At 36.7% G+C, this 19,592-nt stretch overlaps 1 protein-coding gene across 1 annotated transcript in view; it reads right to left on the bottom strand.

Annotated features, from left to right (window-relative positions):
- LOC107696930 (sodium/potassium-transporting ATPase subunit beta-1-interacting protein 3-like) overlaps positions 1–19,592 on the bottom strand; it is a 55,778-nt gene that overhangs the window by 28,453 nt on the left and 7,733 nt on the right. The window contains exon 2 of the mRNA XM_016497503.1: positions 2,793–2,930. Within this exon, the coding sequence (XP_016352989.1) occupies positions 2,793–2,930 (138 nt within the window). The remainder of the gene's footprint in view (positions 1–2,792; positions 2,931–19,592) is intronic.

Raw genomic sequence — 19,592 nt, 5'->3', positions numbered from 1 at the left:
ACCCGCAAAACAAAATCAAGACTTTGTAAAAGAGCATAATAGGACCCCTTTAAAGTATATAATTTATGGGTTTATATAAATTTATATTTATATAAATTTGAGTAATCTCAAATTTAAGGGACAGGTCAAGTTGTGTTTCACTCAGAATACTCCTTTAAAGTTAAAACTGGCAGTTTGTTTGACAGGACACCGTATCCATTTATGACTAAAAAAAAATACAAGCAGGTCAGCAAGACTAAGGCTTTAATATGTCTCTCTCTCAGAAGATGAATGCCTTGAAGGGAAACGATGCACCTCAGACAGCATGATTCACATGTCAAATCAGCATTATATGGTGACTGGGGTCATTTTAAGCTGCTGTGAAGCAGAATGAGTCTTTATAACACATGACAGTGACACAAGCCTGAGCAATACTCCTCACCATTCCCAGGAGTCTCAGCACCGCAAGTCTTGTTTCCAGGCTCATCTATCAGTCTTCAACACTTTCTCACGCCTTTGTCTATTCTTGGCTTCTCAACTTTTTGTCACTTTGATTAGCTTAATATTTCTTCTCTATTTCTTTGTGAGAATTTTGTGTTTGTATTGAATTATCATCACATTTTGGTGTAATCAAATGTGTAAATCTAATGTGTAATGAGCAACTCAGTGTTGTTAAGAGTATTACTGATAAAGTCCAGTGCAAAATAATTGATAATTAAGATGTTACTGTATACTCCCATTCAATGGCTTCAGAGTTTTATACACATTAGGAGGTAAAATTATTCAAATTTTTGTGAAGACAAATGTCTTAAAGACTTCATTATGTGGCTTGTAACCATGTTTGTTATATTTTGAGGCTATGCTTGTAGATACAATGTCTACATTGAGTGCAAATGTAAGTGACTTTGGATAAAAAGTGTATTTATATGCTCATGTACTTCTAAGAGTTTACTACATACATATTTAGCAGATATTCCCAATTTAATATTTACAGTTTTTCTATTTCTGGCAATAAGACCAAAATGTCAATAACTCATCTTCTCAGTTTTATGTCTTATAATCTTTATATCAATTTCAATGCTATCAAGAATGAAAATGCCCCTAATATTAGCAAAACACTATAGCAGAATGCATATGAAAATAATGCAAATAATAATTAGAATGGAATACTAACTTAGTTTTTAGAGCATAATGAGCAACATACAATGTATATTTTAATAGTTAGTGGAAAAACTGCATTTTGCAATGATAAAAGTTAGAAACAACAGTATTCACAGACTTTATGTTTCTCACAGCGTCTAGTTACCATCTTTGAATAAATAAATAAAAGTAACCATATTTAATTCCATTTTATTAAAAAATGATATGACTTCTGACAGTCTGATTAAATAATGAATCAAAATAGATATTTTACTGTGGCTGATGTTACTTCTAGCTCATTTACATTCTTCTACACAATATACACATTTTGGCAAATTTAGTTGGCCATCTCGTTTTTCGAAGCATGCAGAAAAAGTGCAAACTGTGCACAGTATGCTACATTCAGATATGAATTATACATTATAATGTAGCAATAATAAGAATAGTCTGTTATGCTATTTCGAAAAATAGCCATGATGTAAACTGAAGACTCTTGGTTATAAAAAAAATAAATAAAATTAAAAATCTGTATGAATATTTAAAAAATCTAAAAATAGCTTGCTTCCCGTCTCATCAACTGAACTAAAGGCTTGATAATCCTGTTGAAGTTGAAGTGAAGCTGCATCATGGATTGACCCAGTGTGGAACTGAAGGGAGCTGGACTCTAATAATTTAATTCATGGTAATTAGTTGCAGATTTAGGGGATTAAAATGCCATACAATGTGTCAAAGTATAAGACTAGTCCAGTGTCTGCAGGGCCGCATGCCAGAGTCCATTATCAGCAAAGGGCTGCATTCAATTCTGCTTCAGAGGCCTGCTGTCTTTGATCAACAGTAAGCAGATTTGCATGTGCCGCAAACACTATTTGCATATAAGCATTTCTAAAACAGTCTGACATAAAGAAACAGATCCAAACTGACACTGTTATTAAACAGATTTTTAGCTAGCATGGTTGGAGAAACCTATCAAAACCTGCCAAGAACATGTCTGGGTCATATTTCAGAATGAACAAAATGAAAAATAACATTTTGATGAAAATGAAACCTCTTTTGGGGCATTCTTTTTGTGCATATTGCATTTTGTGACACTTCCTATTATCTTAACGCAAAAAAAACACCAACTCTATATTTTTGAATTTTTTGTAATTTATGTTTTATTCACATTACAAGATTTATTATTATGTATGGAAGGCCATTTCTGCCACAGAATAACAAAAAACGTAATTGCAACATTTTATCTCACAATTATTCTACATTTTTTTTCCCCGCCACAGAATAAAAAATAAAAGGTAATTGTGACATTTTAATTTCACAATTCTGTTTTTTTTTCCTCTCAATTGTGAGTTTATATAAGCACAGTTATGAGTTATATACTCACAATTCTGAGGAAACACATCTGAATTCAGAGATATAACCTTGTAAGAAAAAGTCTGAATTGTGAGGGGAAAAAAATACTTTTTTATTCCATGGCAGAAACAAGCTTCCATATTCATGAGATGAGAATCTAATGAGAATGACAACTGAGAATAATCAAAACTGAAGACAAATTCAAAAGTAATATAGCCAAATTTCATTTCTTCCATTTTAATTTTGGTGATTAAAATGTGACCCGAACAGTTTTTGAGAGATTTACAAGGTCATTATAGTAAAGATGAATTTAAAGCAGCACTTACCACCACAATGTAGCGAGGTCTATATTGAATGGTGCCAAACAAGCCCAGGATGACAACCAGGATGTGGAAGAAGTTTGCAAGGATAGGAGCCCACTGGTAGCCCAAGAAATCAAACACCTGCCTCTCTAATGCCACCATCTGAGAGAGAGAAAGAGACGAGAGGACATACTGTATATTTAGATGAATGATTCAGATGAGGAACGATTTGGAATAAAGGTTTAAAGCATGTTGTGACAACTAATTTGCATGATCATTTTCCTTTTATTCTTTGATTATTTCAGTTGGAGGACTATCAAGGGATTTTTGACGAGATTTTTATGTGTCAAACTCTTAAACTGCAAAACACTTTTTGCAAGAACCAGAACAACAGAACATCTTAGTAATGATTCTTTCAAATTCAGAAGATCTGTAAAATAACGACACTGTAGTAGAAACATCTGGAGCTGTTCAAACGCAACAGCAAACACCTTTCAAAACTTCAATTATTGCCTCACATTTGGAGCCAGTGGAAAAAGAAGCCTGATCTATTAAAAATGACATATGTACAATTATATCTGTATCTTACAGGATTTTACTGTAACTATACTTACGTCTACAGTAGTTGTGGTGCCACAGGTTTTTTTTTAATAAGCATGTTAATGCAAAGAAATACCACGTTTTCTCATTATTGACTATTTCCTAAGAGAACTCTCTCCAAACGCACTTTACCTGGTTCTAAAGGATGTCCTCTGAATAAGAAAAAACACTTGTTTTATCATCAAGCATCTTTAAGTGGCTCTTAAAACTCCTCACACATCAAACAACTTGCTTTTATCATTCTAGCATGTATTTATTCAAGAGTGTATCGACATAGTCCACTAATGTGTGGAACACAAGTGTAGCGATTCGCCGCCTCCTCCTGTGCGACTCGCTGTAAAGGGACGATTAATGAGAATTCAGTGAGAGTGTGGTGCGTGTTGTGAGCTGGCGGGCCGGTGACTGCATACTGTGAGATGATGAAAGAGGAAAAAACATGGAAACCTGCACCGCTTGCAAAAGGAAATAATGTTGTGTGATAGATGGTAATGAAATGGAAATGTTAATGTCGGTCTAATTAAATACCCCTGTTTCAAAATTTTATTGAATTCCACTCTTTCTGCACTCATGAATGCCAATTAGATGTCAAATAGAACGACATTGTACACTTGTACACTTTTAAAAATAAAGTTGTTTTTTTTTGCCATTTGTGGTTCCATTTATGGAATCTTTCCATTCCACAAAAAGGTTCTTTATATTATAAAAAAAAGGTTCTTTAGATTATGCAAATGTTCTTAACACTAAGAAACAAACTGATCTTTTAAAAACTGTTTACTGAAAAGTTATCAGGGGAACCCTAATTGGTTCTTCTATGGCTTTTGCTGTGAAAAACACTTTTTGTAATCTTGGCTTTTAAGAGTGTTGGAGAAAGAGAGATGACTACAGTAACTTCAGTGAGTTTGCCTACTACTTAAAGGCTCTTGGGTTTAAGTGAATAGTTCACACATAGATGAAAATTCTGTCATCATTTACTAACCCTCATGTCATTCTAAACCTGACTTTCTTTTTGTGGAATACAAAAAAAGATGTTTTGAAGAAGGGACACAAAAATGTAAATCATAAGCCGGGTTTTCATCCAAAGTTACAAATTTAACTTACGCACAAAATTGGAATATCCAGCCCGATCTCACGGCAATTCGTACATATTTTACGAGGTGGCTAATTTGTACGAATTCGTACGACCTCACTCGTACAAATTCATACGATTTTTTGCTAAATCGTACGTATTTAAGAGTTGTGCAATTCGTATGAATTTGTACGGATGACCTACACCTAACCCCGCCCCTAAACCTGCCCATCACTGGGGTCTAGACAAATCATACAAAATCGTACAAGTGAGGTCATACAAATTCGTTCGAATTAGCCACCTCGTAAAATACGTACGAATTGGTTGTGAGATAGTGTTGTAATATCGCATAAAACATTGTGTTTTGTGAGACTGATGTGTTTTTGTGACTGTTGTGTTTTTGTGTTCACGGAAACATGGCTCAACAACAGTTTGCACTACAAATCATTATATCTGCACTGTTGTTTACTTCACTGGTTTGCGCTCTATCTGCCGTGTGCTGCTTTATATATATATATATTTTTTTTTTTTTATATATTTTTTTTTTTACATTTTACCTTATTTGTATAGTTGTATTTTATATTTAATCTGTATATCTGTATTTATGTTCTACTGTTAGTGTTATCTGTATGCACCAAGGGTCTGAGAGTAACGCAATTTCAATTCTCTGTGTGTATGTGCTGTACATGTGGAAGAATTGACAATAAAGCAGACTTGACTTGACTTGACTTGAACATTTGCAAACAAGCACCGTTTCCATCCAACGAGTCAAAGAGAACAAAATCGTCACTTCCTGATAAACTGGCACTATAATAATTAAGTAGGAGAAGCTACTGAATATAATAATTTTCCTATATAATAACTTGCACCTCAGAACGAGCAGACGAAATACAATGAATGCGGTTATTGCTTTCTGAGGTGGATGCCTGCTGTTTGGGAACGCAGTCGTGTAACAGTTCTGGGAGGCAATTATACAGAAATACTTTGATGACAAACATTGCTCGGGCATTTCCGAATGACCATAACAACATTCCAGATGCTGTGGAACAAGATCGGTCCGCTGGTTAGTCAGGATTTGCCGTCCCTTAGCACAAAGTCACATGACTTTTTTGATGTGCTTGGAGGAATTTATTCGCAAAATGCATTTCCATCTCCCATTATTCGCGTTAACCCTTTTTCGCACAAGTCAAAAACCACCTCGAGCAAGCATAAAAACTTGCGAATTAAGGCATTTTTATTCAAAATTCAACATTTCCATCACTCGTTTCTGATGCGATACTTCAAAATGCGTATAAAAGCAGGGTGATGAAAACATAGATATAGTTGACTGAAAAGTGGGCCTGTTTTTACTCTTGACTCTCTCATTTGTGCCTTTGCTCACTGAAACATGGTGTGTGAAGATAACAAAGCTGTCTTATAACCGATCATGATGTGCCAAGTATGAATATGTGAAAATGTAAATGAGATTTAAAGGGTTAGTTCACCCAAAAATGAAAATTCTGTCACTTTCATGTCATTCCAAACCCGTAAGACGTTCATTCATCTTTAGAACACAAATTAAGATATTTTTGATGAAATCCGAGAGCTTTCTGACCCTGCATAGACAGCAACATAACTAACACGTTCAAGGCCCAGAAAGGTAGTAAGGACATCGTTAAAATAGTCCATGTGACATCAGTAGGTCAACCTTAATTTTATGAAGCTAAAAGAATGCTTTTTGTGTGCAAAGAAAACAAAAATAACAACTATATTCAACAATTTCTTCTCTTCCATGTCAGTCTTCGACGTGCATTCACAACAGTACCGTGACACATATTATTTTTGTTTTCTTTGTGCACAAAACGTATTCTCATCGCTTCATAACATTAGGGTTGAACCACTCATGTCACATGGACTATTTTAACGATGTCCTTACTACCTTTCTGGGCTTGGGAACGTTTCAATTGCGTTGCTGTCTATGCAGAATCAGAAAGCTCTCGGATTTCATCATAACATTTGTGTAGATGAACAAAGGTCTTATGGGTTTGGAATTAAATGAGGGTGAGTAATTAATGACAGAATTTTCAATTTCATTCTTAATTTTCTTTATGCCAAACACAATTCTTTTTTATTCCATTTCTTTTTGGGGTGAAATATGGCATGTCTTTGTTTGATTTATCTATCTGAGGAGCCCAGTCTCATGAAAATGCGTATAAATAGTACACCAAATAAAAACGAAAACTCGTGGTATTGATACGCAAAAATTGACTTTGGTGTGCCTATGATACGCATGTGTTTGGCGTGCATATAATACGCAGTTTTCGTGTGCATATGATACGAAATTTGTTGGCGTGCATATGATACGCAGTTTTCGCGTACATATGATACGCATCTACCCCACAACCCTAAACCTACCCATCACGTAGCATATATACGCCAAAGTCCATTTTTGCGTATCAATACCACGAGTTTTCGTTTTTATTTGGCGTACTATTTATACACACTTTCATGAGATTGGGTTGATCTGAGATAAGCCAATATAGTCAGCATAACACAAAAACATGTATTCACTGATTTGCTTCATATCATTCATTACAAAGATTTGTCTTGCTCCATTAAAAGCATAAGTTCAGTCACACAGTATGGATAATTCAGCAGTCACCTCATATTTCCATCATTACAACATTATCAAGCTGCTTCTGGGCCAGCTCCATGTTTTAGCACATACTTCATGTATTTCGGAAAAAACCTTGAGAAGTCTAACAGTGTAATTTTAAGCCCTTTAAGTACACAAAGTTACAAAAGACCAAGCACCACTGGACCGCTGAAAGCCTTAGTGACTTGAAAAATTAAGATATGGAGCAAGTTGTTACATTTTGCAGAACAAGACCAGGAACTTGTATAAAGAACGCAATTAAAAACCCTATCTTCCCAATCCAATTTTCATTTCATGTTGACTAGGTTCCACTATTTAACATTTAGCACCGATTTTTAGTGAGCAGACTCTCTCTCGCCAGTGAGAAACACTGAATATTGACCACTATCCAAATGTAACATTCACAACCTAATGGCGTCCTAGTTTCCCGCCAGAGAGAGAGAAATCAAATCAACTCTAACGACACACAGGAGAATAACACAACCGGACGACTGATAGCTTTAGTAACCATTTGAGAAGCCAAAATTGGGAAAGACTGTTATTGGTGAGTGCTGGAATTAGGCTAATCAGGACTTTGGCAGGTGGTGTGATTGTGCTTGTGGAGTTTTGGAACAGTTTCAATGCTGGAGTGTGATTTCTGTCCAGGCTGTTGAGAAGTGTGTTGGGTTGGGTTTTGGGGTCGTCCTGGAGTATCAACAGATTAATGGAAGAAAATGTGGTCAGGTCAGCTGGGGCTGAGGGTACAGATCTCAAACTAATTGAGATGTCAGACTGAGGAGCTTCAGGTTTAGACTTCACTGCTCGAAAAAATCCAGATATGAAGACCTTAATGCAGTTGATAGTGAGTCTACAGGCTTAAATGATAAGTAAGATTTTTTTTCTAGCTTTGTATTGTTACAATGTTGGTAGTATATGTATAAACAATGTGCACCCATATCTACTGGTTTATTTGTCAGAAAAAAGTCTGCTGGATGAAACAAAACACATGACTTTTTTGTGTGTGTTATCAGTTTGGACTGTTTTGTTAAAACTACAGATCAAACTTCTGCATTTTTATTCCGCCCACGGACATTCAGATCAATGGAGGGCCAAAATCAGAAGTACATAATTGGTGTTGAAGTTTTTGGCAAAAGGGAAGCCACAGCCCTTTTCTCTGTTTTCTCTAGTCATGTAGCACCAATTTCAGGGGGAAAAAAAATCAATTTCTACTGCATAGACAGCCAAGTTATAGTATTTGCCCAGTGGTGAATTACCCATTTAAAGCCTGTTCACACAAAGTCTGATGCTACTACATGAAACATGGAGGAGCAAAATGTTTTCAAAATATTTTTGTACCAAAATGTTAATAAGCATAAAAATACATACATTGGAGACCTGCCAGTACCAAGACTCGAACCTGTAACCTTTGGGTTACAAGTTCGACTCTCTAACCACTAGGCCTGGCCACAACTGCTCCAGAATAACACTTCATTTCATTTCAAAAACATGTATTCTCCTTATCCAGTCCTATGCAAAGCATGCTGGGAACTAGAAATCCACTACCTAAATTCCAAAGTTAACAAGACAAGAGTTACTACAACTTAACACTGAAATTTGAGTTTAACTTCCACACAATATTAATTGAATGTAATGAAAAACATTATTATGTCAACTGAACTCAAAATTTCTAACTTGTAACCATGCATTTATTGAAGTTGTGGTAAAAGGTCTCCTGAATTATTTTTTAGAGCAGTTGTTTTTGCAGCTGATCTTACTGCATATGCATTTGAAGGAGTTTCCCTTTCAGAAGCTAAATTTATAGAATGACAGTATTTAAATGAATCACGCAAGGTGATTTATAAGGTTTGCACCATTATTTAACACCTAGAAAAAGCATTTCCTTAACTATTTTTGACAAGTTAGAAAGGATGTTGTTTGACACAAATATTGAGGAATTTTAACCAAAGTATGTTACAGACATTTTATGAAGACCCTAAAGAATCATACACTCTTAAATATAAATGACAACGATGACAAGAACCTTTTTTGTTTAAATGGTTCCAAAACTTTCTAACTTGTAACCATGCATTTATTGAAGTTGTGGTAAAAGGTCTCCTGAAAGTCTCCTTTAACATCTGAAGAACCTTTCTGTTTCACAAAAGGCTCTTTGTGGAGAAAGATAATAAAAAGGTAAGAAAGAGATGGTTCTTTAAATAACCTTTGACTAAATGGTTCTTTGTGGAACCAAAAATGGTTCTTCTATGGCATCGCTGTTAAGAACCTTTTAAGCACCTTTATTTTTAAGAGTTTACCAACTTGTGGAAAATGGGCATCTGATGTCCCCTTTAAATTTTTCATCTAAAATTTGTATTGCATTTCAGATTTATTTATTTATTTTTAGTTAACAAATGGCCTTCCACAGATGTGTGCAAATGTAAACAAGCATACAGATTACATAATACAAAGTGCTGTAACAATCACACATGACAGTTGTGACTGAACATAGAGTTTACTTCGTTCTCACTAACCAACTTTAATGGCTGAACAGAAACCTCTAGAAAGTGTGAAAGCAATAGAAGCGGAGAGATGGCATGTTTAGTGTTTCACGCACGCAAACAGCTAATGATGAAGGAGAACGCACTCTCTTTCTCTCTCTCCTTGACTTGTGGGACTCATTAACACGTGCAGGAATGGCTGAATGCTTTTAGAGGCTGAAAGATGAAGCAGAGGTTCCTGGCAAAGTATTCCGATCTCCATCATATCAGATTCACTCCCGCTCCGTAAACCAGCCATTTCCCCTAGATTAGCTTCAGCTAGCCCACAAATCAACTTGTGTAATGCACCTTTTTTGTCCCTGATCGATTACCATGAGGCCAGGATCCACTGCGGTAATCATCTGTTTAAATTGGAGCTAATCCCATAAAGAGTGTGTGTAATCCTTTAAATCATTTGGAGAAGATGTTACGGGTGTGTCAGCGGGGGTGAAGTTGGGAATAAAGTCCAATAAGAGAAGGAAAGAAGTTTTCCATTTCTCTAAAGCCTAAGTATCATAATCAAAAGAGCTTTTGTTCACCTCTAATAAATCCGCACAGCTACTTAGTACACATTGGGGAGAGAAATCTTATTATATAACCTTATTTTATACAGCAAGGATGAATTAAATTCATCAAAAGTGACAGTAAAGACATTTACAATGTTACAAAAGATTTCTATTTCAAATAAATGATGGTTTCCACAAAATTATTAATCAGCACAACTGTTTTCAGCATTGGTAATGATGAATGTTTCTTGAGCAGCAAATCAGCATATTAGACTGATTTCTGAAGAATCATGTGACACTGAAGACTGGAGTAATTATGCTGAAAATTCAGCTTTGCATCACAGGAATAAATTACATTTTAAAATATATTCAAACAGAAAACATTTGCTTTAAGTTGTAATAATATTTCACAATATTTTACTGTATTTTTGATAAAATAAATGCAGCTTTATTAAGCATAATAGACTTCTTTCAAAATCATTTAAAAACCAAATGTTTTCACAATAATGGATATTCCATTATTCTTAATCAACTTTTTTACAAACAACATATTGCTTTCATTTCATTTGACCCATGCAGCCTAAATGGATATTGAATGTATTTCATTGAGAAAATAGCATGAGAAGTATAGTTGTATACTATTCCAAAACAAAGCTATTCATGCACACACACCACCCTCTGTGTTTCTGAATGATAGCGAGGGTGTGATTTCCGACCCGTGACCCATGACTATCCATCCATCCATCCATTCCCCTCTCCCTCCTTCCTGACCCACATCAGAGAGATCAGCCAAACCCTTGGGGAGGTCACCTCTTTTTCTGCCCCATTCTTCCTACTGATAAAGAGGTGGCTGTTTTCCATCCTTGATAACAAGCCTGCTGTACAAACATCACTCAGACAGAGATAAAAGCAGAACATCTGAACAATTCACAGTCATTCCATGACCCTCCATTTTTTAAACTTTCCCGAAGCTGGAAATACCCCGTTAAGTCATTTCTACCTCAGTCTCAGGCTGCCTGCCTCAGACCGCATATTGATGCATATTGCACATAAAAATAGCAAGAGCTGGCTGAAATCACCAGCTCCAATCTGATTGGCTGGCTTTACACAACTTGTGGAATTAAGAGCACCAGTGTCAGAAAACAAAAGAAGCTTAGGGGGGAAAAAATGTGAAAACAAAAAAAGAAAAGGGCCCCTGAAATGCGCAGGCAAACAATATTGCTGTATTGAATTTGCAACATCTGCCAACCCATGAACAGAACGTTTTAAAACAAAATGTTTAAAGTTAATGAACTGCAGTTGGTCGCTTTACATGTTGTTCAGACAGTCTCTGTGGTTTTGGATCAAAATAAACTACAGTTTAAAGGGATAGTTCCCCCAAAAATGACAATTCTGTCATTGTTTACTTACCATCAAGATTTTCCAAACCTGTATGAGGTTCTTTCTTTTGTTGAACACAAAAGAAGATATTTTGAAGAAAGTTGGTAACCAAATAGTTGCTGGTCCCAACTGACCATTCGCAAACAGCCGCCCACCCTTAGTTACTGTTACATGCGGTGCCGTAAAGATCGGCTGCCGCCTGACAAAAGCAATGCATTCTGGTTAGAAAATTTGTCCGACTTTGATCGAGTATGCAAACACCGTGCGAGCGTCACTACCGGGAGCAGAAAGTGTCCGACTTGAGCGGCTACTCTCGCCAGCCGGTGGCAGGCTAGTGTAGTTCATCTTGAACAAGCCTAATATCTGCGTTCTGATTGGTCAGATCGCCTGTCAATCAAGCTCCCTGCGAACGGTCAATTGACTTCCATGTTTGGTTACCCATATTCTTTTGTATTCAACAGATGAAATAAACTCAAGCATGTTTGAAACAACATGAATGTGATTAATAAATTTCATTTTTGGATGAACTACCCCTTTAACAAACGACAATTGACACAAATGACAATTAGATGCCTTCAAAAAGCCAGAAAGCATCTGAACAGTGAGCACTTTCATTTTATACACTAATATTGCTGTTCTGAACTAGATCTGTGGGAATTACTTCAAACGCAAAGGAAAATGACAAAATTATTTTTTATTTCACAGACAAAACTATTGTTAATACATTCCCTTTGAAGCTAAATGCTACAATTGCATTTTTTCTCCAAGCCACAGCAAAACTGCAACAGATGCCAGGAGGTTTTTCATCAAAGTGTGTTGTAATTAAGTCCCTGTGGCATTCATCATTGTAAAATCCATCATAATTCATCTTTATTTGCAGTAATTAACTGCTCTAATCACAGTCAGCTGTCCAGTTGATAAAGCCGTTAATCAGAACATCACAATGTGTGATTACAGCTTGTACAACACAGTCAGCAGTTTTCAGCCAGTGAATTGTGTTCAGACCTGTGAACTCTAAGCTAATGAACATTAATGATATACTGACAAACATCTCTGCACTGAGGAGTTTTGCATATAAAAGACTAACACATACATCCAGTAACAGTAACATAGTGGAGGCTTGTTTAATGCTGTTAGTAAAGCCATCTAGCCACGATGTGCATTGCATATACAAACATGCTCTCTCCCTTTCAAGCCCCAGCACATGGAGGATTTACACAGTTCAGTGATCTCAGGGTCAGCAGGAAATCAATGAAGAACTGAACGAGCTGAAATGATAATGGATGTGCATCTGGAGGCCTGGAGATGTCTACAGGCTGTTTAGTTTCACATAACCAGACCTTTGACTATCAGCATAAGGTCTGGTCCACATTGCAGACAAGACCTGTGCATTTATACAGAAACAGACAATCTGACATGCAAAGGTCTATTCACACCAAAAAACGATAACTATATTGGCATCTACACCAAGTGACAAAAATATTCTGTTTATTATAAGCGCACTGCAGTGTTTTAATGCTTGAGCTCATTAAAGTCTCTTTTGGCAATTCTGATTGGCTGGCATGGTTTTTATAGATCTGAATATGAGCTTGTTTATTCGCTACTAAGTGCCTCAGACAAAGCTCTGAGTATCTTTCTCAAAAACACATTAAATAACACTTAGGGAATGTTTACACAACAATGATGTACTAAAAACAGAAATTTTTTTCCTTTGCATTTTTGAAAATTTTCGTGTACAGCCGACAAAATTATCAAAACGATCCCCATTCACATAGATCCAGGAAAACAAAAACCCTGTATTATGCATGCCAGGCCAGTAGTTGGCAATGTCACTTTGTAAAATACACTATGCATCTGCGCACATAACTATAGACTGAACACATAATTCGTATGCATCACCGTTTTCACAAATATGATTTTTCGTAGTTCACATGGAGATGATAACGGTATTGTTTTCAAAAACTTGCACGTCGAAACCCCTTTTCAAAAGTTGGTGTTTTCAGGCTACCAAAATGTCGTGTAAATGAACGGACAAAACACAAAGTTTAAGTCAGGTTTTAAAGTCAGGTTTTAGATTAAAACTGTGTCATGTAAATGCCCATTAATCTATTTTTTACTCTCCTCATCCAGTTTCATGCAAGGCATGCTGCCTTTGCAGTTTCAACAATGCTACGTTAACAAAAAATATTGTAAGTAGCAGTCCAAACACAAACTGATTAACTAAAGTTATAAAGTCCTCTGTCTAACTGCACACAATGAAGTTAAATTTCTAGAATTAGCACATTTGAAATAAGCACATTTAACAAGCAGCAGAATTTTTTTTTTACTTTTTTCAGCATTTTAACAATTCAGAGGGATAAATCTGCAGTGATCTGAATGTTCTTATTTATCATCATCACTTCACTTAACTGCATGCCCCTCCTCCTCGTTTTGCATATTAAAACCATATCCTTCACAATAGCTTGATTTCTGCTGCATAATTTTGGGGGGTTGCTATGGGAACCACTCCACTGGACAGCTCATAAAGGTGCTTATATGGAGAGAGAGCACTCTGATCTCTGCATTCATATTTATAATTGGTCCTTTAACAGTGAAGGTGAGACGAGGAGGAGCGGAAAGTCAGTACACTCCACCCCCTGTTCCTCTCTAAGTCCCCCGGCACATACGATAAATCACACTCTACAATCAATAATTCACACATGCTCAAGGAGGGGGAGGAGGTCAAAGAGACAATTAGAGACAGACTCAGATAAAGAGAGGAGCATGTGGAGAGACAATGGTGACTAGGGGATCTCTCGTACATTTGAATGGTAATAGTGTTTTTTTTTTTGGTATTTAGTATTCTAGCATAACCACTCAAAACTCTGTCTCTCAGTATCTCTATTCTAAAGAACTTTCTACAATTTAAAAACCCATCTGAGGCATTTCCTCTTCAAACAGGAAGTTTGGGCGGGGCATATCAAAGGGCACATCTTATTTAAAGTAGCCAGTAGGGTTTAGTTCATCACAGCCATTAAACATAGGTGCACTGAAATTGTAAACTGATGTCTGAGCAGTTACTACATTTCATGAGGAACAAACTTTGCTACAAAATATGAAGTCTGCATTTTCTGTGTCTGTATGCGAATGAGCAGAACAGTTTAATCTGTATGAGGACATGAACAAATAAACTTCATCTCCAGAGCTGCTCTGAGAGTCACTTCACCAGCATTTCACCATTTGATGAAAACACATAGAAACTCAAAGGTCTTCACTATAACGCGACAAAATAAAAACTTGAATTTACTTGAAGAAATTATGAAATATTCCTTTTATACAATAAAAAGTAACTCTCAATATTAATAATAAATTGTATTACTATTATTAAAACATTATTTAAAGAATCACACAATATCAACATTTTTAAATGGTAAACCTGAATCGTGAAACATTTTTAGCAAAAAGAAAAGAAACTGTTACATTTCCACTGGATCACATTTTTAAAGATGAAATAATTTTTCATGCATGTTTCACGCATCCATTTGATCACCACCGTTTTTGATATTAAATATGTATTCAATCATAAAACACAGAATCCAGTTAAAATTACATCAGACAACTCAGAATTTCTGAAAAGATTAAACATTTCATAGGGTACTATTATGTTAAAATTTATATGAATACAAAAGTGTATGAATTCAATAAATAGTTGTTTGACTAATAAAACTTAAAGGTCACCTGTTATGCAAAATTCACTTTTGCATGTTGTTTGAACATAAACGTGTGTTGGCAGTGTGTGTACACAACCACCATATAATTATAAAAATCCACCTGCTCCTTTTTTTTTTATCTCCATATATCATTAGCAGTGTCTCAGAGCAAGCCGATCACAGAATCTGTAAAGTGTGATGTCACATTTTACAGGCCCCACCCACGAGTGTTGATTGACACTGCCGTAATCTAGTCAAGACCCCGCCCTGAGTGAGCCGCACACAATCCGCCATGTTTAGCTTCACGCTAGAGTGTTTAAAAGCAGCATTCAAGTAAGAAATGTCTTCTTATTACAGCTACATAAGTTATTCAGTCCAGAGCAGTGAGTGACTTTCTGCTTTTATTCTATTGTTTGGTGGCATATTAATAGCATAGAAAGCAGTATAGGTACTGTATATTATGCTGCTGTCATTTAATACACAGATTTAAAATAAACATGCAATTTATTTCCTAGATGTTTACCTTCACAAGCATAACCGACTGTGTTTTTGTTACTTATGCATGTTTTTGGCAAACTCGTGTGTGAAAGAGAACTTAGTTTAGCAACCCTCTACGGACACCTTGGCAATTGAATCGCCATTGGCTAGTAAATTTTTTTGTTTACTGATAATAGGTGAGCACCAGCCAATGAGATTGTCGCGCATTAGTTCCGCCTACTACAGGAAAACCCGGCAGTTCTTAAAAGCTGAAGAATTCCAAAGGAACTCCGTTATTTTGACAGGAAAGTACAACAAAGTATATCGTTTACATGTAGCGCATCAATTCTGCATGTTATGTAAGACTCTCGCTCGCTCTCGCTCTTTGCGCGTGTGAGAGAAAGCGACGGCGAGTCGTGCGCCTTCACACTAGAGTTTACGTTACGCCAAATACACAAACACAGGTGCGCTGCGCATCCATTCAAATGAACTGAAAAATATCACAGATCGCTTGACGGAGAGTGAAACTCTGAAGCGCTCAGTCAGAGTGTTCTGTGAGTGAAAATATATCTGTGCTAATCATATACTCAGCCTCCAACTCACACACTGGAGCCATTGGCTAATATTAGACATCATTTAGTCGCCCAGAGTGAAGATTTAGTCGCATATGCGAGTGATTTACTCGCAATGTAGAGGGTTGTTTAGTACTCGCATGCCTTTTGCAGCCACTTTCTATACGTGTGCTTCAGATGTGTGCGTTCAGAAAACCGTATATCAGAAGTTTAAAATGATATGGCTTTAAGACGCATGATTTCAGCGCGATAGACATGATAATCAAAACCAAACAGATGTTTTTTTAGCAGTTACGAGCTGTAAAGGCAGCCCTATTCTGGAAAAGAGGGCGGGAAGCAGCAGTTCATTTGCATATAAAGAGACATGCACTAAAACAGCGTGTTTCTGTTTTCACTAAAAATAGGCATTTATAAAATGATATAATAAATGATCTGTGGGGTATTTTGAGCTGAAACCTCACAGACACATTCTGGGGACATCTGAGACTTATATTACATCTAGTAACAAGGGGTTATAATAGGTGCCCTTTAATCAAACCAATGGAAATCACAGAATTTGGATAAAAACAGAACTGAATTATAAAAAAAAACATAGAACTGAATTTGGGGGGAAATGGACCTGATTTTGGGGAAAATTAAACTGATTTCACAGGACCCTAGTAGTAATGAATGAAATCAGTATGTACTATTCGCCATGTTGGCTTTGTCATGTGAGTTATGGTGCTTCACTGGTAAAGTGTCTATTGGATGCACACTTCAGAATCTAAGTGAATTAGTTGGTCAACTGGGTACTTATCCACTACCGTTTTATTTGTGGAAATGGGTTCTTTAAAGTAACATCACTGATAGTCATGACTGACAGATTAAACTTGGGTTTGTGGCTAACGTTGCTAAGCTAATTGCTTGACTAGTATTTGCTAGACACAAATACATCTAGCACAATGTATTGTGTGAAATTGCGAAATAGATGTAACTTTCCCTCATGTGCTCATTTTCTCCGTCTCCTTCACTTCTGTAGAGTATCATATGATCAGTCACCTTTCCCCTCAGAGCTATTGATCAGCATCTGGGGGAATGACTGGCCTGCTGTTGCACTCAATACAGGGGCTTCAGTTTTTCAGAGCGCGGTCAATATTCATACTCAAGGCATCAATCGACCCTATTCAGGCACATCTTGTTGTAGACTCAGCACACAGGTGGTCTAAATCAGTTGTCATGGCTGAGTAATGATCCAAAAAGACCAAATGCACCACTTAGCTAAGCCTGCTAGCTTAGCCACAAAGCAGACAAAGTTAACCCGATTCATCTATTCTGAATAGATGCTTTATATCGCTGATATCAGCAGCTGCACATGTGACTGGCCTTTCGTTTGTACTTCAATGTTTTATTCTAGGAGCCATAAGATTTACTCGCACTTCCATTTAGCCCGTTCTTGTCCTGAAGATGCTGTTTGTTGGCATTACAATCAGTGTCAATGTTCCTCCAGACGACACTCTTGTTTGTCAACTGGCCAATGTTCACAGTCAGAGGCTTGCCACAGTCTGATGGGACGTCAAGATTGAGAGAGAGAAACGTAGCACTTCTTCTCCAGCTTAAGGTGCTGCACAAAACATTTCATCTGTAAGTCAACACTGAAGCTCACAATGGGAGATCAGGAAGTCAGTAAATGTAGATGGAGGTCAGAGGTCCAGGAGATCAGTTGGTTGTTTGCTTGCTGGTGGGATGTTGATAAAGCAGTGATTCATATGCACTGACACAGTGTTGACTGTGCATGAATAAGCAGATATGGAAATTCAGATCCATCATTGAGAATTTCTGGGATATGAGAAAAACATCACATCTAACTCCTATAGCTATCCTAACTCCTATAGGGGGAATAAACAACATTTCTCAAGAGCAATTTTTACAGCAAAAATTGTACTTGTGCACACAGAGGAAAGCATAGATATTCATCTTCAGCAAGCCCACTGATCTACCACTTAACATCATATTGATCAAAACCCAATACAACATTACATCTACAATATTAGCCTAATATCAGTTCACATATCGCCACGTTAGTTGTAGTGGGTGACTTAAACAAGCTACCAAACAAGCCATGATACAGTATAATCGCTAACATAGCGGACTCTTGGAAAAATACATCGGATATCATCCTTTTTTGTGAGGACTAATTTATGAATGACTCAGCATCATCTGTATTAAAGAGAAAAGAATCACGATGTTTGAAGTAAATAAAATAGCCTTGACATCCTGCTTACAACTACTGAAGAACTTTGTTCTCCCCCTCCGCAATTTCTGCCTATGGTTACAGCACACTCAATTTCATATATTTAGTTATAATATAATATTGAACTATATTATATGATTCACTGTTTCAACTCAGTCCCTTAAAAGCTTACATAGTATAGTAAGGATGTTGCCAAAAGTTTCAGTTTTGACACAAATGCTTAATGTATGCGTACAGCCGATGCATAGTCTTTCAAAATACACTCTATTTGAACAGGTGCTCGGCACACTAGAAACCTTCATCTTTGTCTAGTGTCTGCACTTTATCTGTTGAGAATTTATCATCATAAAATGTTTTCGTATTTATTTAAACTAGCGTCTCCAGTAGTTTGTTGTTGTTGTCGTTCCGTCTCTTCAGTTTCTTTTCGACTGTGAAACAATGATTCGGACCCGTGTTTCCATTTTGTGGACCAACTAATTAAGGTAAAATTATTTTAAAAAATCAGGCTGCGTAAATACTGCATGTGTGTACTATGCTAATGACGCAATTTATGTCATATGCACTGTAAGCATATCCTAGAGTATTTGTAAAAACTGAAGTATTCTTCGGGTTTTAGAAGGCAGTTCTCATGTAGGCAATCCAGTAGGTTCAATTCAGTTCAATTGCTGAACATCACTGGATTTATGTATAAATATTGTTCATTTCAATTGTTCCACAGTTCTAATAACCAGTCTAAGGTCACATTCTATTTTAAGGTCCAGTTCCCACTAATGACTATCTACTAACTATGACTTTTGCATCAATAAACTCCTAATTACTGCTTATGAATAGTTAAAGTGACGTGACGTGACATGTGGCCAAGTATGGTGACCCATACTAGGAATTAGTGCTCTGCATTTATCCCATCCTAAGTGCACACACACACAGCAGTGAACACACACACACCGTGAACACACACCCGGAGCAGTGGGCAGCCATTTTATGCTGCGGCGCCCGGGGAGCAGTTGTTAAGTTTAGGTATTGGGCATGTAGAATATGGTCATGCAGAATGCAGGCCTTCCTGAGTGAAGCAGAAGCATTAGGTGGGATTGTGCTTGTGTGTGTGTGTGTGTGTGTGTGTGTGTGTGTGTGTGTGTGTTTGTGCGCGCTTTTTTGT

Source organism: Sinocyclocheilus anshuiensis, unplaced genomic scaffold (genome assembly GCF_001515605.1).
Source record: "Sinocyclocheilus anshuiensis isolate Anshui unplaced genomic scaffold, SAMN03320099.WGS_v1.1 scaffold130, whole genome shotgun sequence".
In the NCBI taxonomy this organism is placed as follows: domain Eukaryota; kingdom Metazoa; phylum Chordata; class Actinopteri; order Cypriniformes; family Cyprinidae; genus Sinocyclocheilus; species Sinocyclocheilus anshuiensis.
The sequence above is the reverse complement of the archived record's forward strand: the minus strand, read 5'-3'. Positions and strand labels throughout refer to the sequence as shown.